The 24,265-nt window shown below is 29.3% G+C and overlaps 3 protein-coding genes and 1 long non-coding RNA gene across 7 annotated transcripts; 2 read left to right on the top strand and 2 right to left on the bottom strand.

Annotated features, from left to right (window-relative positions):
• Positions 1-6,939: 6,939 nt before the first annotated feature.
• On the bottom strand, positions 6,940-8,442 carry LOC105669765 (putative nuclease HARBI1). Of its 3 annotated transcripts, XM_067350616.1 has the most exons (5): positions 8,118-8,440; positions 7,868-8,024; positions 7,695-7,788; positions 7,412-7,602; positions 6,940-7,202 (listed from the first exon to the last, which is right to left on the bottom strand). In XM_067350616.1, the coding sequence occupies exons 2-4, from the start codon at positions 8,014-8,016 to the stop codon at positions 7,426-7,428; spliced, it is 420 nt and encodes a 139-aa protein (XP_067206717.1). In that variant the 5' UTR covers positions 8,017-8,024; positions 8,118-8,440; the 3' UTR covers positions 6,940-7,202; positions 7,412-7,425. The 3 variants fall into 3 exon arrangements, with proteins under 3 accessions (XP_067206717.1, XP_067206718.1, XP_067206716.1); XM_067350617.1 differs by having other exon boundaries at positions 7,389-7,602; positions 7,868-8,442; XM_067350615.1 differs by having other exon boundaries at positions 7,868-8,440.
• A 4,541-nt stretch (positions 8,443-12,983) lies between these two features.
• On the top strand, positions 12,984-15,832 carry Rabex-5 (Rabaptin-5-associated exchange factor for Rab5). 2 transcript variants are annotated; one of them, XM_012362845.2, is made up of 9 exons: positions 12,984-13,478; positions 13,543-13,661; positions 13,749-14,006; positions 14,079-14,208; positions 14,285-14,382; positions 14,460-14,716; positions 14,790-14,921; positions 14,998-15,243; positions 15,311-15,832. In XM_012362845.2, the coding sequence occupies exons 1-9, from the start codon at positions 13,300-13,302 to the stop codon at positions 15,755-15,757; spliced, it is 1,866 nt and encodes a 621-aa protein (XP_012218268.1). In that variant the 5' UTR covers positions 12,984-13,299; the 3' UTR covers positions 15,758-15,832. The 2 variants fall into 2 exon arrangements, with proteins under 2 accessions (XP_012218268.1, XP_012218277.1); XM_012362854.2 differs by having other exon boundaries at positions 12,985-13,478; positions 15,314-15,832.
• A 30-nt stretch (positions 15,833-15,862) lies between these two features.
• Positions 15,863-18,694, bottom strand: RabGGTa (Rab geranylgeranyltransferase subunit alpha). The gene is made up of 7 exons (XM_012362864.2): positions 18,534-18,694; positions 18,211-18,321; positions 18,012-18,130; positions 17,755-17,942; positions 17,446-17,643; positions 16,778-17,380; positions 15,863-16,660 (listed from the first exon to the last, which is right to left on the bottom strand). Exons 1-7 carry the CDS (start codon positions 18,534-18,536, stop codon positions 16,218-16,220), a joined length of 1,665 nt encoding a protein of 554 aa, XP_012218287.1. The 5' UTR covers positions 18,537-18,694; the 3' UTR covers positions 15,863-16,217.
• A 452-nt stretch (positions 18,695-19,146) lies between these two features.
• On the top strand, positions 19,147-20,922 carry LOC136998213 (uncharacterized). The gene is made up of 2 exons (XR_010888842.1): positions 19,147-20,117; positions 20,206-20,922. It is a non-coding gene; the product is annotated as an uncharacterized lncRNA (long non-coding RNA).
• The last annotated feature ends 3,343 nt before the right edge of the window (positions 20,923-24,265 follow it).

Genomic DNA, 24,265 nt, shown 5'->3' with positions numbered 1-24,265 from the left:
ATTTTGTAATTCAAGTGAGATCGCTCACTTCTCGCACTTTCATCTCACGTGAGGTTTGTTTTTTATTCCTACACTGAACTAAACTAGAACTAAACTAAAACTAGGGAGTTTAAGCAAGGATTGAGAGTGCAGACCACAGACTTCTATATATTACTAGACTGCTAACTCCTTATGTATAAGGTGTCTTCATTTCTTATGTACGAAACGATACATAAAGTATTCCTTTCTGCGCATGCGCTTTGTGATGTATGTCCCTACATGCTACACATTCACATATAAACACACATACATAATACAATTAACTAATATCTCGTCCAAAAAACAGAAATCTATTAAAAAAATAATAATATTATTAAATAATATTATTAAGCTATATATATAAGTTAATTTAAATGAATCAAGCTTTATAAAATGTGTAGTATGCAAAACATTTTATATAAAAATACTAATGTATAACACTAAAATTGTATATAAGAAATATTATTTTTAATGTTTAATGTTTTTGTATATAAAATATATTATTTTTAATATTTTTATTAAATGATATTATAAAATGATTGATATATGTATATAAAATATTTTAAGGATAAATAAAAAATACACACATTTTACATTTATATTTTATTTTTATATTATTTTAATTAATTACATATAAAAATATAAAATTATTACAAAATAAAAAAATAAAAAACAAAAATACAGAAACAAATATACAAAATAAAAAACAAAAAGTTCTATTGATCTGGGATTATATTATTTTAATATTAACTGTTTTATTAATTATTCTCTTAAAAATAAGATTTGTTTATAGTCAGCTGATGGCGTTTTCGAATTGGTTTTAAAATTTCTTCTTGATAAAATTTTGAATATGAATGCAGCCGTATTGTGATATATTTATTACACACTGCTATTATTAATTGAATTTTATGAGGCATTTCCAGTAAATTTATGTCTTCGCATTGTAAGTTAGGAAATATTTTGTTATTAAAAACAAGTACATTTTTTACTTTATTTATCACTTTTTTATCTATTTCTTTTATATTTATTTCACAGAAATGATCTGTTATAATATGTAATTGTTTTTCAGTTTCCTTGCATATAGAAAAAACTGATGCAGAAGGTTTTACTAATCCACCATTATTGCAGAAATTTAAAAATGTGGAAAATGTTTCTTCATGAGCATAATTATGCTCAGATTCTATATTTCTTAAATTTAAAATACAAGATTTGCAGTTAAGATACTTTAATTTTTTAACAATGTAACCGCTAATATAATAAATTATATAATCAGTAACAGTATCGTGCTTTTTCAATGATATTTCATGAAAATCATTATTATATTCGTCGTCGTTTTCAGATTCTAAATCATTAAACATATTATCCTGTTTCTTTTTCTTCCACATTAAAGGAAATATAGATGTGGCATATTCTGCATCAAATTCAAAACAATTCGAATTTATTGAAGCTTTTATGTCAGTATGTAATAAAATTTGTTTCATTGCATACGTAAATTGTTGGCAAGTAGGATTGTTATTAAAACCGTGTCGCCCACGAATCTTAGAAAATAATATTTCTAAATGATCTTGTGAAAATTTATAACTTAAAATATATTTAAAAGATTCATTATTTTTAAAAATTTCTGTTGAAATATCCAAAATTGACTGAGCAGCAATTGACAAACCATATATAAATGTTTTTCTTGCAGTGCGATGTAGTAATCGACCATCAGATGTTTTTAAAGAAAATAAATACTTTGTTGTATCATTAACAATATGTCTTAAATATTCAATATTTTTCGAAAAAATGGGTGTCTTGAAACCTTTTCCGAAAGGATTTCTAGAATTTAATATATCGAATAAGCGATCTATTGTTCTCAAAAATTTGACTGTTGCAGAACTATCTCGAAAATCTTGAAAGCCTTCAGCTTCTAAAAATTCTATAGCATTAGCAACTGATGAACTCAGAACATGTACAGCATACTTCACTTTCATTTTATTTTGTTTCCAATTTATACATTGTGAAGATAAACGATTTTTTAATTTCAAAGTTAATTGCTTTTGTAAAGCATGTAACTTCACAATATAATCCCATTTAATAGAACCTTCATGAGTTTTAAATTCTTTGTAATCTGCTAACGCATTTCTAGCTAATTTAACCATATGGCATGGATCCAATATGATTTTTACATTTTTATTTTCATTAGAAGGGCATGGAAATGAATTTTTAATTTGTCTATAATCTTCAGCAAATATTTCTGCTCCAAGCTTATTTATTGCACTACAATTGCATGTATCACCATCGAATGTTAAACTGTGTACACGTAAATTATATTTGCAACAGAGAATTAACGCATTTTTTATTAATTGACACAGCATTGTCGAAGATGTTTTATTTACCAAAAAATATGCAATTGGCCATTTCCATGCTCCTTTTAACGATACTAATAAGAATACTAAAGCTTCCCTTGCTTCTACATCATCATTTTCTATAGATACAGCATTACCGTAATCACAAAATCCTATGTACTTGTGTTTCTCTCCACTCCATGTGATTTGTTGCTTAATTGCCATTGCATCTAATATAAGGCAACAATCCTTTTCTTTTTCATCTAATTCGTTGAGAGTTTGTAATATTTTCAATTGAAATCCAGGTCCTATATTTATATTGGACATCCAATTTCGCATAGATGATGGATGTGGCAATTTGAAAATTGTTCTAAAAAATCAGTTTTATGAGAAATACTATTTTCATAACAATAATATTAAATATATTTTTTATATTTGCACATTTGATGATAAGTATAATAATAGATAAAGTCGTAAATAATGTATAACAAAAATAGCATTGCACATTGCAAGTAATGTAAGAAAAAACAGATTTTGCAGACAGACAAATTTAGTAATAGGGCACAGAGATATAATTAATAAGTGACAAATTGTTGCTGAAGTATTAATAAATTACTAATAAATATTTTAAAAGGAAAAGGATATATTATAGTTTATATAAACATCCCAGCAAACGAGAATAGATTAAAAGTAAAAATTTTCAATCTTTCTGAATTCCTTTTCTTGGTTAAAAATTTTTACTTTTAATCCATTCTCGTTTGCTGGGATATAAGCAGTTATAATTGAACAGCTTTATAAGCACATGTTCTATTAATAGTCATGCAATACATTATATTTATTCAATTATAAGTCCAACATATCCTAGGTAGGACATAATCATTTCATATACATTCCCTAAACATTGGTATATAAAATGAACATGTGTTACCTATGATTTTTTGTTAAAGTTAATAATAATAAATAAATGTTCAAACATAAAACATGCAAATATATACAGTAATAAATCAGGTCATACATTAATAAGTATACTTAGTTAATGGGCTTGTTCGTTTTAGCTACACTGGGGCTGCTCTGGTTCTGCTCTACACAGGATAATACAAGACAGATAAATAGTTTGTCCTGTATTATCTTGTTTAGAGCAGACCCAGAGCTGCCCCAGTGCAGCTAAAACAAACAAGCCCAATATTTTTCTACTATTAATTTATATACATATATATTTGTATATATATATATATGTGTGTGTGCATATACATAATTAATTAATTTATATTTATGTATACTTCTTAATGCATAAAAGAATTTTAAAAAAGAAATAGAAGAAAACACACATGCTGACCTACAATACCCGTAAGCTTTTGGGGAATGATAATGTAAGGTCAATGCAAACCTTTTAATATCTTCGGAATAACGTCGTCCTTTTTGTTTATTTTTATTTTTATGATCATTTTTAAATATTTCAGAAGATACTTTACCCAAATCAGAACTTAACATATCATACGTTTCATCATTAATTGTTTTTGAATCTTTTAATTTATGTATCAAGTTATCAATTTGTATTTCTTTTCTATTTGTTTTTCTATTTAATAATTTTATTTTATTTTTTTCGAAAACAAGCTTTTCTTTCCAATTTTTTTTTTCTTTTTCTATAAAAGTTTTAAACATATCTGCTTGATTGTTTAATTGTTTTTCATAATCTTGTGTTAAGGAACTGATCATTGCTTTCAGTTTTTTATTTTCATCTTCCAGTTTACGACATTTTATGTTTGTCCTTTGTAATATATTTGTAGATTCACGTTTTTGAGATTCTGTTAAGCCTAAAATAAGACATAATTTATATTACAAAAATTAATAAGATATATAGTAATAAAATCCATAATAATAAAATCATGAAATCTAATTATATACGCTACGTAAGAAATCATGTAATTAAATAATTTTCTGATTTTCATATAATATATATTATAATTTATTATTTTCGTACCTAGCTGTATTGTATTGTATGTTGTATCAGCAGTATCATATTGTGCAGTAATATCTGTTTCACTTAAAGTTTGGACATCCAGATTCTCGCTATTACATTCATTTGAATCTAAATAAATCAAAATAAAATTCATATATTAAATAATTTTCTGATTTTTATATAATATATATTATAATTTATTATTTTTGTACCTAGCTGTATCGTATTGTATGTTGTATCAGCAGTATCATATTGTGCAGTAATATCTGTTTCACTTAAAGTTTGGACATCCAAATTCTCGCTATTACATTCATTTGAATCTAGATAAATCAAAATAAAATTCATATATTAAATAATTTTCTGATTTTTATATGTGCAATTGTTGATATACTTACTTGAATCTTTATCAGAACTTTGATCATATAAATTTTGAGTGGGTATAATATCTGCTTTTAATCTTCTCACTTTTGATGTATTTGCAAAATCACTATCAGTAAAATGAAATTGGCAAATACGGCTTGATGATGTTGGTATCCAATTTGTTCTATTAATTGCTATTATCCATTGTTCCAATAAATAAGGTATACTTATAGGAAATCTAAATTATTTAACAATTTATTAACATTGATACTAAATATATTTAGAATTTCTTTTAATGATCAAAAAACAGCAGTGTCACGACAATATAATTCTACCACATATTTTTATTAAATAATACTTACTTAAAGAAAGAGATTTTGTCATTTTTCTTTCTGTATGCTGCTGTGCTTTTGCAATTTAAAACAGCACATTTAAATGGCATTGTTAACTTCTTTTTATGACGTTTTTATCACGTATCGCGGATCACTTTTCTCATGTAAAAAGATTAGAATTATAGGTTAGAAGAACCGTATTATGGAGAATATATTGACTATATATATCTTTTTGCTTCTGCGCATGTGCACAATGAGACACTTTAACACATGCTTTTTGGGGCCATAGCACATAAGCGAAATTTGGGAAGTTAGCAGTCTAGTAATATATAGAAGTCTGTGGTGCAGACTGAAAAAGTGCAAGAATAAAAAACACTGCAGTGCAAAAATAATGTGTGACAATATAATAAATAAAATAGTAGTATTAGAATTAATAGAATCTTCTGACGAAGATGATCATTAACGATACAGATTATTATTTAACGATACAGATTTATATATTTAAATTTTAAACATTATATTTTAAACATTATACATTAAAATAAAAGTTAAGTCTTGTTGTTAAGTTTTTTATTCACAAAAATTCTTACTTACAATTTCATACTACAATTTAATTATCTATTTATGGCGCCTATTTCTTAGGCTGCTGTTCTTGCACTGCTTGCACTGGCTCTAGACCTAGTGCAATCAGTTCAGTGAACTATTACACTAATAGCGTTTTCGATTATACAGGATTTGAACGACCCAGGGTTGATCAATCACTATTTTACTATAAATGCAAGTCTTTCATTGGTGGAGAGGTTGCAATGACGTCATTAACCAACCCTGGGTCGTTCAAATCCTGTATAATCGAAAACGCTATAAGTTCCGCTACACTGTCATAACGAACAGCGTCAGTAATACCAGTTCTGCAATAAAGAACGCTTCAGTGTACACTTTTTGAACTAGTGCAGCCAGTTCAGGAATAAAAAACAAACCTGTGAATTAGTTCGCGTGATTCTATGGTTGCGTTCCATAAAGCGCATATGTGCGCATGTATCCATAGTATACGTAAACGTTTACTATAGATATATGCGCGCATATGTGCTTTACGGAACGCAGCCTATAACGTCGAAGTGAAAATACGAAATCACTAGATTTGACAGTATACAATAAAATGTTTTGTCAATGGCGGTATCAATATCGTTATGTTATCGTTGCGCAGATAGATCGTAAAAAAGGTAATGTACCATCGCTAAGAGATACAGGGTTTGTTCGTTTTAGCTACACTGGGGCTGCTCTGGGTCTGCTCTACACAGGATAATACAGGACAGATAAATAGTTTGTCCTGTATTATCTTGTTTAGAGCAGACCCAGAGCTGCCCCAGTGCAGCTAAAACGAACAAGCCTACAGACTCCCGCTACAGGAACTATATCTCTTCTAATAATCATCACTCGTCCTAAAATCCACAGATTTTTTGAAAAATGAACGTAAGCAGAAGCAGAATCTGTTTAATAAATATTATTCCAATTATAATTTAAAATTATTTTGTATTATCCCGACTATGTGTCTTTCCCATCCTATCCACTATACTAACTTATCCTACAGCGCGCGAATCAAGTTACATCGTTGTAGTAATGAGAGAACCATTTAAATAAATATACAATTTAAAGTTTTATTAAAATAAACTTATTTGTATTAAATAAAATAATAAATTAATAAAACTGAGGCTATTATAATTAATAAGTTATTAAATTTGAGATTACAATGTTGAACAATATAGAAGTTATGTTACACTGACCTACCTTACATGAGATAAGCGAGCGTGTTAGATTAGGTTACCACTGACAAGGAGACACCGGAGAAGCAGAAACAACTTCTTGTTAATTTTATGCGGTCTCATCCTGATTTCGGAAAAGGTAGATTGCGGTATAACCGCGAAAATAAAAAAAAATTAGTAAGTAATTTTGTAAGTTGTTTTATTATTAATATCAAATAAAATTTTATTTTTACTAACACTATAAATTATAAAAATAAAAAATTGCAAATAAAAATTACGAATGAATATAATGTAATATATTTTTTTATAGGACGAATTATGGGAAGAATTAGCAATAATTCTGTTAATAAATAAATATTCCCTCTCAACTTCGGGTGGAAAAATGGCTATATGTGTTCCATCGATTGCTCCAATTACCCCTGGAAAACCACCGTTTGTGAAAAATCTGAAAGAAAAATTTATTATTGTAGTAGTTATTCTAAAAGTTATTATTGTAATTTTTGTCCTTAAAAGCCTATACCAATTAAAATGTATTTTGAATGTTATATTATATACAAGAAATCATAAAATTATAATATAGATCTAACTAGAAATTAATATTACTCGATTCTCTTCATTCTGTTATACATACATCATAGAATTATTAATTATTACCCTTGCTTGATTCTTTAAATTCTGTCAGCGGTTTTTGGAAAACAAATCCAATTGTCCATCACATAATTTAGTGCATTAACAGTTGCATAAAGAAAACGACTTAATGATGTTTGCGACATGCTAGTCAAAAAATCTTGACCAACTCTTCTCTGATAGGATCCCGCCGCAAAAAAGTTTAATGATGCCAATATCTAAATGAATAACATATTGAATTAAGAAGATTGCAGAAATTATTAAGAATTTAATTGCGCAACATTAATGGAAAATTCAAATTATATTATACCTGCAATTCATAAGATATTGCATTTCTTCGTGATATCTGAGGCATAAATGGCACCAATTCTTCTATTAGCACACGAGTTGCATCCTTTGTCAGTCTAAAACATATAAAAAGCATGTAATTACACACTGTAATATACTTTACCACTACTAAGGACTTTAAATACGAAAATTTACCTGTACAGCTTACAAAATTCATTATCAGAGACCGAGAAAGGATCTAATGTATTTCTGAGAAACCTTCGTGTCACTCTCATAATTTTATTACGTTCAAAAGCATCATCCTCTTCATCAAGTAATAAAATAGCAGCCATGTACATAGCCATTTTTCGAGCTTTTGAGAATTCAAACAAAATAATGATAATAAAATAAATAAAATAATAATAAAAATAAAATAAAATGATATTTATACTTTAAATATACTTACAATAAAAAAGCTACTTAACCTTAAAATTATAAACAGATACAATTATAAACAGTTACAAATCACATCTATGAAATTGTCACGACGCTATGGTTTCTCTCTCGTTTCTCAGTCTTTTTACTCGAATCTCACCATTCGACAAGAAATTTCTTGCCGAACAAACTCCCGTGAGATAGCACACATTTTCACTATGATGAAAGTTACTGAATCGTGCGAGCTACTCACTTTTCGCATTTTCACTATATTTTAGATACAGAATCGACCCCCAGTTGACAATTGTCGGCCATTACTGGGCTTGTTCGTTTTAGCTGCACTGGGGCAAGATCTATGGAGAGAAGAGGTCTGTTTTTTATAGCTGAACTGGCTGCACTAGTTCAGAGTTTATCTTTCTCCTTCCAATGTGGAGGGAAAAAGATAAACTCTGAACTAGTACAGCCAGTTCAGCTATAAAGAACAGACCTAAGGTTACCTCATGCGCAAAGAGGGACGAGGGGCAAGAGGGGCTAATGCTGTGCGGGGCGAGCGGCAAGAGGGGCAAATGCTGAGCGGGACGAGCGGCAAGAAGAGCAAATGCTGAACAGGGCGAGCGGCAAGAGGGGCAATGATCTCATCGTCAAACAGTAGCTGTCTCTCTCGCACGCTTTAGTGTTTTCTCTCTCGCTCCTTGAATATAGAAATGCTTTGAGTTTTTATCGAAAAAATACTTTTATTTTGTAAAATATTGATAGCACTGGAAATTGCGTAATAAAAATTGAAAAGTAAATTAGAAAGGCGCTATAAATTACATATATTGCAAATTATAGCGCTAAATATTTAACGTTTATAATGTTAAATATCGCTGCAACAGATGCATTTGTAATACAAATTGCTTTGTACTCGTATTTAGACTGTAATATCAATGAAAATAAAATATAATTTGGGGATATACACAAAAAACATCATTTGTAAAGTAGTAAAATAAAAGAAAAAATAGTACATATTTAAAAATTATTTTTAAAATAATATTTACTGTTTATATGCATTATTTACAAAAGAAATACTATAAAGAAATTTATTTTTTATATTTAATTGTGAAAACCTCAAAAATTGTCAAGAAATTGTAACTAAAATTCATAAATGTAAGTACAATTTTAGGATAATATAAAAAGCATCATACACAAATTTATTATGATACAAACTTAAATAATGAAATTGTAATATATGTTTCAATATTGCAAATGTGAATATTTATATGATAAAATTTACAAAGTGTTAACAATTTTCAAATATTTGCTAATAAAATATTATTGAAATGTTTCTGTTAAAATCTTAAAATAATTCTTTAAAACAAATATGATGGGGTATATATTAGAGATCATTAAATATGCGGCAACATTGTGATTATAAAATTTTATAAGTATCTATAATAAAAACTAAGTATAATAAATATAATAAGTATATAAGTATAATAATAAAATTTTTATAAGTATCTATAATAATAAAAATACATATATGTTGTATTAATCTGTTAATATAAAGAAATTTATTTGCGTTAAATTAATTAATAATTTTTTTATATTAATAGATTAATACAACATATATGTATTTTTATTATTATAGATACTTATAAAAATTTTATTATTATATTTATATACTTATTATATTTATTATACTTAATTTTTATTATAGATACTTATAAAATTTTATAATCACAATGTTGCATATTTAATGATCCCTAATATATACCCCATCATATTTGTTTTAAAGAATTATTTTAAGATTTCAACAGAAACATTTCAATAATATTTTATTAGCAAATATTTGAAAATTGTTAACACTTTGTAAATTTTATCATATAAATATTCACATTTGCAATATTGAAACATATATTACAATTTCATTATTTAAGTTTGTATCATAATAAATTTGTGTATGATGCTTTTTATATTATCCTAGAATTGTACTTACATTTATGAATTTCAGTTACAATCTCTTGACAATTTTTGAGGTTTTCACAATTAAATATAAAAAATAAATTTCTTTATAGTATTTCTTTTGTAAATAATGCATATAAACAGTAAATATTATTTTAAAAATAATTTTTAAATATGTACTATTTTTTCTTTTATTTTACTACTTTACAAATGATGTTTTTTGTGTATATCCCCAAATTATATTTTATTTTCATTGATATTACAGTCTAAATACGAGTACAAAGCAATTTGTATTACAAATGCATCTGTTGCAGCGATATTTAACATTATAAACATTAAATATCTAGCGCTATAATTTGCAATATATGTAATTTATAGCGCCTTTCTAATTTACTTTTCAATTTTTATTACGCAATTTCCAGTGCTATCAATATTTTACAAAATAAAAGTATTTTTTCGATAAAAACTCAAAGCATTTCTATATTAAAGGAGCGAGAGAGAAAACACTAAAGCGTGCGAGAGAGACAGCTACTGTTTGACAATGAGATCATCATGCTCTCCCCTTCCTTCGTCACCCCTCGCCTACAAGCTGTTTCTAGCTCCCCTCTTACTTCGTCGCCCCTCGCCTACAAGCTGTTCTAGCTCCCCCCTTACTTCGTCGCCCCTCGCCTACAAGCTGTTCTAGCTCCTCCCTTACTTCATCGTCCTTCACCCACAACCGGTTTGCCTGAGGTAACCTTCTCTCTATAGATCTTGGCACTGGGGCAGCTCTGGGTCTGCTCTAAACAAGATAATACAGGACAAACTATTTATCTGTCCTGTATTATCCTGTGTAGAGCAGACCCAGAGCTGCCCCAGTGTAGCTAAGGTTGCGTTCCGTTTTGCGCATAGCACGCATCGTTCGCATCGCTAATGCTTAGCGCATTGGCTGCGTTTCGTTTCATTATGCGCATGATACATGCTTTGAAACGGAACGATATTGAACGCATTAGAAGCGGAAAATCAAAATGGATTCCACAATAAATTGCGCTATCAATGGCCGCGTTCAGCAGACTCAACAGTTGTAGATTTTCCGCTGAATCTCGACTGTTAATTAGTTGGTTCTGAAAGTAAGAACCAATCATGTTCGATTGCTACTAAGCGGTTTGTTCTGCTGAACGCGCCCAATGTGACAATGTTTTTAATTGATGAAATGAGTGACAGTAATAGTAGTGAATCATCAATGACTCTTCCATTATGACTCTTCCTATTTTGACACTTTTTACAATATCGCTATCAATCGCCATATGCAATTACGCAATCGCATGGAACGCATAAGCTGCTGCAACTCAAACTTGAGGTAGCTGATGCGTGTATTATGCGCTGCAGGTGGTGGGGATCTAAGGAATTCTAAGCGCTGTTCATGCGCGCATTGAGTGAAACGGAACGTTTTCTATGGGTGCGTTCCACTTAACGCCCGCAACGCTCCTAGGATCATTTTATCCTTGTTTTTCATCGAAAGTTAAACGAGGATAAAATGATTCTAGGAGCGTTGCGGGCGTTAAGTGGAACGCACCCTATGTAATTCGTGCGCATAATGTGCGAAACGGAACGCAACCCATAACGAACAAGCCCACTGTCATGATGCGCGCGCAAAGAAAGGACAGAAATATCCCCTATGTTTTGCCTCTCTCTCCGTTCTGCCAAACTCAACGAATATCATGGGTGTTTACGATAATTCAAATTCGAGTTAGTTTCACTAGGGCCAAAAAATGAGATAGACATAACCATCTAGAACCTTTATGATTCATGACAACTCGACGCTGTCTTGTATTGGGTGTTTACGATAATTCAAGTTCGAGTTAGTTTCACTAGGACCGAAAAATAAGATAGACATAACCATCTAGAACCTTTATGATTTATGACAACTCGACGCTGTCTTGTATTGCTTGAGTTAAATTCATTGAATTTGTTGAGTTTATTGAGCAAATTTTATTGTAATAGAAAAATGTCATTATTATTATTATTAATTATATTATTATTATAAAATTATATTATATTTATATCATTATTATATTATATTATTATATTATATTATATGTTATTATATTATATTATATTATTATTATATTAATTATATTATTATTAATTTATTAAAGAGGTATACCACAACAAACATATCAACATTATTTGTTTCTTTCATAGACTGATTTGCAGTTGACATTTTTCTATTACAATAAAATTTGCTCAATAAACTCAATAAATTCAATGGGCGGTATTCATAGTCCGTTCTTATATTTAAAATCGTCTTAAGCACGGACTTATATTCGCTCTCTTCGTCACACATAGATTGTGTCTGACGAAGAGAGCGAATATAAGTTCGTGCTTAAGACGATCTTGAATATAAGAACGGACTATGAATACCGCCCAATGAATTTAACTCAAGCAATACAAGACAGCGTTGAGTTGTCATGAATCATAAAGCTTCTAGATGGTTATGTCTATCTCATTTTTCGGTCCTAGTGAAACTAACTCGAACTTGAATTATCGTAAACACCCATTGCTTGAGTTATATTCATTGAATTTATTGAGTTTATTGAGCAAATTTTATTGTAATAGAAAAATGTCATTTATTATTATTATTAATTATATTATTATTAATTTATTAAAGAGGTATACCAACATACATACCAACATTATTTGTTTCTTTCATAGATTGATTTGCAGTTGACATTTTTCTATTACAATAAAATTTACTCAATAAACTCAACAAATTCAATGAATTTAACTCAAGCAATACAAGACAGCGTCGAGTTGTCATGAATCATAAAGGTTCTAGATGGTTATGTCTATCTCATTTTTCGGTCCTAGTGAAACTAACTCGAATTTGAATTATCGTAAACACCCATTGACTATGATTGGTCAATATCTTATGGCTTAAAGCTTACTACACCTATTGTAGATCCGGCCTAATGCTCTCTCCAGGTCCTCCATGACCAAGAGCCTTAAAAGACGATCTTGAATATAAGAACGGACTATGAATACCGCCCTAGGTTTAGTTAATCGTTTTCGATATAATCGTGGTAAAAATCAATCAGTATTACCTTTCGTTTAAACTCAGGTTTAACCGAAGGTTTGTTAACTGCTGATTAGGTAAAGTTGGTAGAAACGGGCCTCAGTGGGCTAAGGTTAAGTTAGATTTAGGTTAGGATTCCAGTGGGTACTGTTAACTACTGTTAACGTCAAAAATAACTGTCTTTCGACAAAGGCATTTATCTTGATCAGATGAAAGCATGTATTCCACAAAGACACCGACTCTTCGTATCGACGAGGCTGACTTGAAATGTAAAAACGGTTGTGGATTTTATGGCAATGCAGAATGGGAAGGTTATTGCAGCAAATGTCATCGGGAACATTTACAGAAACGACGGGCTCAAGCTGAACGCGTATCTCACACGCAAATTTCTGACACGTAATATTTTTTAAATTTCGCGTACGTTATCTCACTCTTTATATTTTTACAAGTATCTTTTTAGAGAGAACACTAATCGATCGATAAATGCTGGAACTCACAAGTACTCTGAAGAGAAGAAAGTACAGCAAGAAAAGAAGTATAAACTATTAAACATTTCATTTAGAAAACCGGTTGCAAAAGGTATCTTACATCATATTATGTTATTGATAAACAATTTTTTGGAAGCATGCAAGATATTTATCTGGCTTTCTATTTTTTTGTACCAAGTTCAAGGATATCAAGAATTATATCATGAACTATTAAAGGATAACCCAGATCTTGAGAAAGTTAAAGCTGAAAATCGAGACTTACTATTATACATAGCTAAAACTCTAGTAGAAAAGGATGTGAGAAAATGCATACATTCATTTGTAGTAGATATACTCCAGAACAAAGATGTTAAAAGGATAGAAGAATTGTCAGAAATAACACAAAATTTTTATCTTGTGTTTGGAAAGCGTCTAGAAAATAGCACCAAATATGCAGGTATTAATTTACAACATATTATATTTATATATTATGCATAGGAGAAGAATTTTTCTTAATATACATTTGCAGACATACCTCCAGACATTAAAGAGAAGTTATTAGATTATGTTGAAAGATACGCAATGACTTTGTTATATAGAATTCTCTTTTGCCCTCCATTTACAACAGATGAAGAAAAAGACTTAGCTATACAAAAAAGGTTAGTATCATCAAATCATACTATTTTCATATATAACAAAAAATGTTAGTAATATATTATAACTTATTTTTAACAGGATACGACAATTAAACTGGGTTAGTGGTAAGAATTTGGAATGTAAGATTCATGAGACAAGCTCGGAAGTTAGGGAACTTGTTTATACATCCATTACAGGTTTGTTATACTAATCATTGTTATGAATATATTATAAACATTTGTCATTTAATACATTATATGTACATATTTTTTAGATCTTTTAAATATGGATTCTGCTAAGGCACCTCAAGAGAAATTGGCATGTGTTATTCATTGCTGTAGAAATATATTTTTATTATTGCAACAATCTGTCGATGGGCCAGCATCTGCTGATGAATTTCTTCCGGCACTCATATTTATTGTTTTAAAGGCTAATCCCGCACGTCTCAAAAGCAATATAAATTTTATTACGAGATTTTGCAATGCTAGCAGATTAATGACTGGAGAAGGAGGATATTATTTTACGAATCTGGTACAATTTATTAAATATATTTGATATCTTACGAATATTATATTATTTTGACTAATTATTTTTAATATTACAGTGTTGCGCGGTATCATTCATTGAAAACTTAACAGCAGAATGTTTAAATATGGCAGAAAAAGACTTTAATGCATATATGTCAGGAGAATGCGTTCCGGCTAATACATGGGAGTCGGCTCTTATGATATGCGAGGTAGTAATATATAGTCCTTCATATTAAAGATCATTGATTATTATATCTTCATGGAGATAATTTATTTTTATTATAGAGTTTGCACTTTATGTGTGAAGATATAACTTTATTGGATGACTTACAAGCTAAAAATATTGACATTATAAAGCAAGCAGAAGAATTGACAAACAAAATGATGGATTTCAAGGAGAAAATCAAAGAGGATATAAGTAAAGTGATTGAAAGGACCCCATTGTTAATATCACACAGTCAGAGAGTACCTACTAATTTAGATAGTGAAGATGTTGAGAGTTATCAGTTACCACCACCGATTATTCCACAGGTGAGACTAATTAACTATAATTTTAATCTTAATTATATTTTGTAAGACATGATTTGAAATTATTCAGCAGATATATCCGCACTCTATCAGCGATAACATGAATAGCAGCATAATTACAGATTTATCAAATGATTTAATGAGAACACCATTAGTAGAAGATTCTGTGACGCCGTCACCAACATTTGATTTTCCATCCTTCATCGGCGACGATAGTCTAGAGGTTAGCAAAGGCGAAGATGAAACTAGTCTTATCAGTTTAGATACTCAATCCGATCTTGCATCTGGCGAAACACAACTTTTTAAAAAACACATGACAGATAGTTTAATAGACGAATCCCCTACACCCGAAACAAATCTACCACCCGCATTGAGACCGACTAGCTCTGAAGATTATCATGGTTTCACAATTCAAGGATCAAATATTCCAACAATCCCATGTAATACAGGTGATTTCTCCATAACTCCAGCAAACTTAGATTCAGATAATTATTCCAATTACTATCAAAACATGTAGTATTTATTATAAAAATATAATTTAAATATTATTTATGTTAAAAATATTTAATAAAGGATTTTAATTATGATAGTAGTTAAATCAAAAGAAAATTTTTCAATAATATAATCAGTCTTTGATCAACAATTTTATTAATTTGTCTGTAGGTGTTTGCATGTAATTTTATTATACACATGGAACAAAATAACGTGTGATATTACATATAACCAAGAAAATTAAACAAAACTTAATGTTATGTTAATAGTTATTTTCCTGTAGAATCATAAAGATCTCTTAAATATGCAACAAGAGGTGATGTGTGTCAGCTGACAATTTTTCTGTGATAAAATCTTTCACTTGATACTTATTTGATCTAATATTCTTATGATAAAAATAGTACAAATAATATTCAATATAAATTGAATAAAAAATTATTAAATATATTTTGATACATTACATATTAAATGTATGTTTTTCGATGTTATTTCAGATATATTTCCAAGTGAGGGTTTATGTCTTGAATTTTAATTACATCAATTTCATCACATATTAGATTATCTCGTAAATCTAACTTCTTCAAGTTTTTATGCCGTTTTATTGAGTTTAATATCTCTTCTGTGCTCACTAACTTATTATTTCTCAAAGAGAGAACTTCAAGGTTATTTAGAGTAGGAAAACGTTTTAATGATGTTAAGTTATTGCTAGATAATGACAACTTCGTGCATCGTTGTAACGTAGAAAGTTGATGCAAAGAATTTCCTAATTGGTTTGCACCAAGGTTTATTTCTTCAAAGAAGGAAAAGTAGTGATTATTGTGCAATTTTGTTAAGTCTAATCCTGATAAATCAATCCTTGATTGCATTTCCAAATTACTTTCTTCTTTCCATATTTCAACCAATTTATATTCCACTAAAAATTTGCTTCCTACAATTACAAATAATATTGACATAAGCATGATTATAACTAAATAAAAAATTTTTGAATAGAATTACTAAAATCAAGAAACGTGATTAATATAGTTAAATATAAATATATACTTACGTAAATCTTTGTAATAATTTTTACGAAGACAATCAATTTTTGACAGTGCGGTCAAGTTATTTAATATCTTGGTATAAAATTTTTCAAAATCAATCTTCTTCATTAATAATATACCAGTTAATAGGGCCCACTTATTATTTGGTTCCATTTTGGAAAGCTGGTTATAGCTCTTTAATTGTTCATTTAATTGTTCATCATTGTTACTTTGTTTAGGCAAGTTTAGATCATCTTTATAAAACCATACATTTTCTAAATTTGAATACGAAAGTTGATACATTGTTTCTTGCAGCTTTATAAAAACTTCTTTATCATGATTTAAGTTTTCCAATGGGCTGATAAATTTTCCAATTCGTAATTTGGCAAACTTCTCATCTGGATATAATTTCCATTCTACATCAACAGCTTCATTATTCACAAATAAAGATATTGAAACTGGTTTAATCAATATATTGTTATCAATAACAATTGTAGCTGTATCCTTGTTGATATGAGCACGCCACAATTTACAATTCATTATACACTTATCTAAAAGCCATCTTTGATAAAACCATGCGCTAGTGTCGTTGGGATCAGTAAATGTTGCATTCATGACAAGATCAAGCTCTGAAAAATAATTATTTCAAAAAAATAAAAAAAATGCTGCAAAATTATTTTATAAAAGGATTTACCTTCTCTATACTTTTCATCTATAATTGGTATCTCTTCTGATGGAGTGCCAAACATTTTGGATAATATACGACTTCTATAATGCCAGGAAGAATAATTTGAAAAGTTATTTAATATTTTTTTAGTGGAAAACTCAAATTCTTCCTCATTAGAGATTCTAGCTTTTTGTACAACAAATTCTCTATAGTCCCAGCAGTGAACTACAGTAAAAAAAAAAGCATCAAATAAATTATTGACAGATCAATATTCTAAGATTGTTAAATATATATCTTTAGTGTAATGCATGTTAATAAAAAATATAATATATTAACAATTTCTTTCATCTAGATTTAGACATTTTGCACACAGTGACAACTCTTTCTTCCAATCAGATTCAGGCATCTGTTTCATTACCCAACATCTTTGATGCCATACACTATAGGATTTAGGATTTTCTCTTAGACAACTTTCTGTCAAGCTCATTTCAGTTTCAAGCAATTGTTTATAATCTTCTTCATTCCTGTATTTTCATTATAAAATCAATTTTTATTAATTGTTTTAATCAAGCATTAAATTATTAAAATGTTACCATTTATTATTTTCAAAAGCTTCACGACGAATATTCCATAATGTGTAAATATCTGGATTATTAAGCAGCATATGCTTAGTAATTAATAATAATTCATTATCCCATATTTTATCTTTCCTCTGAAATAAAAATAATAATAATCATGAAATATAAACATTACATATTGAATACCATGTTATATTTAAGAAACAAATCAAACCTTTTGAAATACTGTGACAATGTCAGCCTTATATTGGGCAACTTTAGCTGCTTTTTCTTTTTTCTTTATTTTCTCTTGTTCTGCTGTAGTACGCACTTTTACTCGACCATGCTAAAAATATTTATAAATTGTATTAATTTATATATATATTACAGTGATAAGATACTTGGTCATAATTATGCATATATTAACATGTTCTTGAAAAAATACTTGTTTGTGAAGCTTATTTATTTAACGTGCAATAAAACAATATTATAAATGTTTATAACAATATATGGTTAATAAATTGATTTGTAAAAAGTAATATAACAGAATCGCTTTACCATCGTGAATATTCTTTTATTAATTATATATCAACTGTGTTTCTTATTTTTTGAGGTTAAATTCCTTTAACCATAGACTAAAAGTATCTTTTCACGTTGACGCTCGATGTTCAATAAGTTTGTTCTTTATTGCTGAACTTTCTGCACTAGTGTACACTAGTGACACCAAAGCGTTCTCTATGGGTGTTTTCCAACAAGTTACACAGATGACACAGTGGGTGTTTACGATAATTCAAGTTCGAGTTAGTTTCACTAGGACCGACAATGAGATATACATAACCATCTAAAACCTTTATGATTCATGACAACTCGACGCTGTCTTGTATTGGGGGTGTTTACGATAATTCAAGTTCGAGTTAGTTTCACTAGGACCGAAAAATGAGATACACATAACCATCTAGAACCTTTATGATTTATGACAACTCGACGCTGTCTTGTATTGCTTGAGTTAAATTAATTGAATTTGTTGAGTTTATAGAGCAAATTTTATTGTAATAAAAAAATATCAACTGCAAATCAGTCTATGAAAGAAACAAATAATGTTGGTATGTATGTTGGTATACCTCTTTAATAGATATAATTATATATATATGTATATAATTATATTTATTAAACTCAACAAATTCAATGAATTTAACTCAAGCAATACAAGACAGCATCGTGTTGTCATGAATCATAAAGATTCTAGATGGTTATGTATATCTCATTTTTCGGTCCTAGTGAAACTAACTCGAACTTGAATTATCGTAAACACCCACTGTGTGTACATGATCCGAGTTCTAGTAACTTTCCCTCAGTCCGAGATCTCGGACCGAGTTCTAGTATCGTGGACACAAGGCTTAAGGAATAGAGGGACCAAGTCTAAAGTCCTAGTTTAGGCGAGAGCAGGCGAGAGGGGATGGTAATTCAAGCGTATGGGGAGGACTGCTTTCCGCCATATTGATGTAGCGATTCTCACACAGAGATTCTGTGTCTGTGACATGATTACACTCGTGTAGTGGTGCCACTAGACATAACGAGTGACAAGCGTAAAGAGGTTAGGCGGTTTTATTATTGTTGTACTATAAATTTTATAAAATACTTTAACTTTTATTACTCTGAGGCTTTGCATACAGTAGACAAAATATTAGAAATAGCAATAAACATTTAATATTAAAAAGAGAAATTATTTTACATCTAACAAGAGAATAAAATATATTAATTAGTTCCAATTCTTAATTCATGCATTAATTTTTTCTATTCTTTTCATTTTTAAAATAAATAATTCCAATTTCTTATTTCTAATATTTAATAATTATTCCTATTTCTATTTCCTATTTTGTTTATTGTGCGCAGGATCTGACTTTCATTTTTTACGCATACGCAAATAGTGGGTGTTTTCCAACTAGAACACGCTAAATTGCACTGTGTTACACCGTGTGAAACTTTTGTTGGAACGATAAAGTGTAAATCTAATTTCTGAAAATCTTAGTAGAGGGCATTATATTTCTCCATTTTTATTATTAGGAAGGATTGACATTATTGTAATTATTGTAACAACGAAATTAGAAGAGATTGACATTATTGTAATAACAAAAAATTATTGTAATTAATTTTTATAGTTTATCAAATTTTGAATGAGGATATATTTTGATTAAATTTTGTTTTAATTTTACTTTTATGTGAATTGCAGATGATGAATCGTAAGGTTATATTTACTTTGACTAAAACTGCTGAGATAAGTAGTGATAGTGATACTTCAATAAGCAGTAATGTTAGTAAAATGATCCAATGAAGCAATTGCGTTGTTACAATGTTTGCACGTGAATTCTGAAAAATATAATAAAATATGTAACAAATGTTTTATTGATAATAATAAGTAATAAAATTTGTATGGCATATTTTTTATTGTATTTTTTAATGTTTTATTTTACCATTAACTTCCAAAATATGATCCATTGAGATTAAATTTATAGAGATAAAGCTTCATAATTTTCAATCTTGTACTCTCGCTCTCTCGTATCGTTGTATTATTACATTATTTATAAGTTATGATCAAAAGTATTACCATCATTTAAAATTATAAAATTTCTTAAAATGTTGGTAACACTGGGACATTTTATACGCTTGTACCAGAGAGAAGACTGAGAGTGGACATGCCCGCATTTTTCGTGTTTCTGTGGGCTAGCGCCTCTATGTGCACAAAACGTGCACATTGAACTACGTAACCAATGTCCACGAATCCCGTAGGTAATGTCCACGATCTTTTGGGTCTCTTCCGTGCTATGTCCACGACTTTTTGGTTCCGATATGTGCTATATCTACAAAGTGTCGGTAATGCATACTTGTAAAACATGATTATGTATATCAATCAGATTTGAAATATAAATACACACGTATTGTAAATACATGTATTGTAGCATTTATTTTTGTATTTACAGTTTATTTAGCAAAAGATCAGTTATTTTCAATAACCTGTGTAATTTGAAAATGTATATTTAAATTATTTTTATAAATTACTTCTATAATTTCGCGTGTGTGTGTGTGTGTGTGTGTGTGTGTGTGTGTGTGTGTGTGTGCGTGCGTGTGTGTAAATAAAGTATTGCATTTTTGCTAATATTTAAAAAGATGATAAACTCTTATAGATATTTCATACAGTAATGACCAATAACTTATTTTGAATAGTAAAAGCCAGGGTTGGGCGTTTACACGTAAACTATAATAGATGTAAAAATACATATTAAACACGAATGCAAGCTAGACAGTAAAAATAATCTTTTTATTTATAATTTGAGAGGACTATAGCCATGAACCGCCGCAAGCAAGTGTGCACCGCACAAAGTTTCATTTAACACTTAAGTTTTAAAATCTAATTCTATATTCTTAACACTACACATACACAAAATTTTGTGCGCTTGTTCTGGAAGACTTTAATTTTTTCTAAAACAAATATTTTATATCAATTAAAAAAAACCGTGTCATAAAACTTGAAACTATATTGGTCGGATCAAATACTTGTTTATTTTTTAAAATATGACTACCCTAAAAATTGCTCTTTTTAAAAATTGTGTATTTACTAATCCTTTATAAATCAGATATTGTCAAAAATTATTTAAAAAATGTTATTTATATAAAAGATTGATATAAATAAAAATATGCAACAAAAATGAATGAAATAATGAGACAACAAAGGACTTTTTGAAATTTTTTAATTTGGAAATTCATAATTTACAGTTCAATATAACAGAATCGTAAAAAAAATTTGAAACATTGTGGTTTATAATTACAGAAAAGCAGGTCATAACAATTCTTTACACGATTTCACGTCACAAAATTATTCGCTCACGCTATGAACCGACTAAAACAAATGCAGTCTACTAACTTCGATGGGTATTTGTTTCTGATTGTTGCTTAAGATAGTCAGTATAACATAGAAAAGCATTCAGTAAGCATCGATTTCCATTTATAACTTCTCGTTTCAATAATTCATTATCATGGGCAGAAAAAGCAAAGAAACAAATCTTGAAGTTAGGAAATTAATTATTTTTTATTGAAAAAATAGTAAATCTTTAAGAGAAATTGGAAGTATTGTTTGTAAAAGTTATTTAACGGCGCGATACGTTATTAAACGATACGAAGAAGAAGGACGAATAGAAAATAAAACAGGCCGTGGTAGAAAGAAATTATTAAATTCCTCAGAAGAGCGTTTGTAGTTAGGAAAGTTAAAAAAAATCCGAAGATAAGTGCTCCCCGAATAAACTCACTTCTTAAAAATTTCTCTGAAAAAGAAGTTTCCCACGAAACAGTTCGAAGAGTACTACGGAAAAAATTCGCAAACATTCTATTACAAGCAAAACTGAGTTGCAAAATAGATTACAAAAGGAATGGCAAAAAATAGACAGCGATTATTTAAAAAAAAATAGTAGGATCGATGCCAAAAAGACTTACCGAAGCTATAAAACAAAAAGGGTATCCCACTAAGTATAAATTTTATTAAAATAATAATTTCTATAAAATGAGCGAATAATTTTGTGACGTGGAAACGTGTAAAGAATTGTTATAACCTGTTTTTCTGTAATTATAAACCACAATGTTCCAAATTTTTTTTACAATTCTGTTATATTGAACTGTAAATTATGTATTTCCAAATTAAAAAATTTCAAAAAGTCCTTTGTTGTCTCATTATTTCATTCATCTTTGTTGCATTCTCGACTGAGCGAATAATTTTGTGACTCACAGTATATATAATATCATCGACAGTCCTGAGAGAGATTATAGTTTTATAAAACAATCTCCTAGCACAGTTCTCGGAATTTGTTGAACATTTCTGCCGATTTCCGCGGTATACCGCCTTCTTTCTTACACCGCGCTTGCTGCAGCCGCTAGGATCAACGCCGCCGAGCGTTAGGAGCGGCACTATTTAATTATGAGTGGATTCTTCTCCCTATTTATTAAAATTTTAAAAAATTTATTAAAATTTATTAAAAATAAATTTATTATTAAATTTATTAAGTGAAAATATTTCAATAGATTTTCACATCATCCATGAGGTACTAATGCTGACGCATTTTTATCTTCAGTGGAGCGGACCTACTGGAAAAACCACTTTTAAAAAAACGTGTCAGCATTAGTACCTCATGGGTAACGTGGAAATCTATTGAAATATTTTCACTTAATAAATTTAATAATAAATTTATTTTTAATAAATTTTAATAAATTTTTTAAAATTTTAATAAATAGGGAGAAGAATCCACTCATAATTAAATAGTGCCGCTCCTAACGCTCGGCGGCGTTGACCCTAGCGGCTGCAGCAAGCGCGGTATGGAGACAAAAAAAGATATACCGCGGAAATCGGCTGAAATGTTCAACAAATTCCAAGCACTGTCCTAGCAAAACAAGTAAACAGCGAGCATCTCGGTAAAAATTGAGATAAATACGCTACGCTCATAGTCAGTGTGCAACGGAAAGTCTGTGTGTTACCGTGCAGCTTCGTTTCACATTTCTCATTTTGCAATATTATCGTTTTATAAAATATCGTTTTTATATTTTCTTTTATTTCTGTTTAATTGTTATTTAATTTGGGTGGAGTTCCGATTAGCGGAACCCTCCGATTTTTTTGAAACTCCACTATTTTATGTAGTTTGGCGCGCTGATTACGAATATGATAATGAAAATCGCCGACAAGGTCATTTTCAAGGTCAAAACATTAAAAAACTGAAAAAATATTACTTTTTTAACATTATTTCAATAAATATTGACGTAACAAACAAATGTTTCAAATAAAAGTTGTAGTTCTTGTAAAAATACATTATTTATGTTCTATACATTTTTTGTGTAAAACTGATAATTTTCGAGAAAATTGACGTTAAAGATTAAAAACTTTGGTAAACAGGTAGGGGGGGTTCGGGGGGACGAAAAAAGGAGGGTTGGGGGGGCAGAAGGCGCAGGCAAAGAGGGGGGTGCAGGGGGGAGGGGCTCTGCCCCTCCCCCCGCCTATTACACGACTAGTCACTATTATAGAAATTTAAAATAACTTTCAAACACAATATGCTCTTCACCTTGCGTAGGGGTCTTGCTAATCTTTTCAGTATCTAATATTTTTAGTATATTGTAGACTCATACTTTTAGTAAGGCGAAGATTTAATTCATATAAACTTTCTGCGCGCACACACCTTGCGTTGGGGTCTTGCTAATCTTTTCAGTATCTAGTATTTTTAGTATATTGTAGACTTATTAGATTTTTAGGAAGGCAA

The sequence above is a fragment of the Linepithema humile genome, chromosome 2 (assembly GCF_040581485.1).
Source record: "Linepithema humile isolate Giens D197 chromosome 2, Lhum_UNIL_v1.0, whole genome shotgun sequence".
Lineage (NCBI taxonomy): Eukaryota > Metazoa > Arthropoda > Insecta > Hymenoptera > Formicidae > Linepithema > Linepithema humile.
Note: the sequence above shows the minus strand (reverse complement) of the source record. Positions and strands in the feature narration are given on the sequence as shown.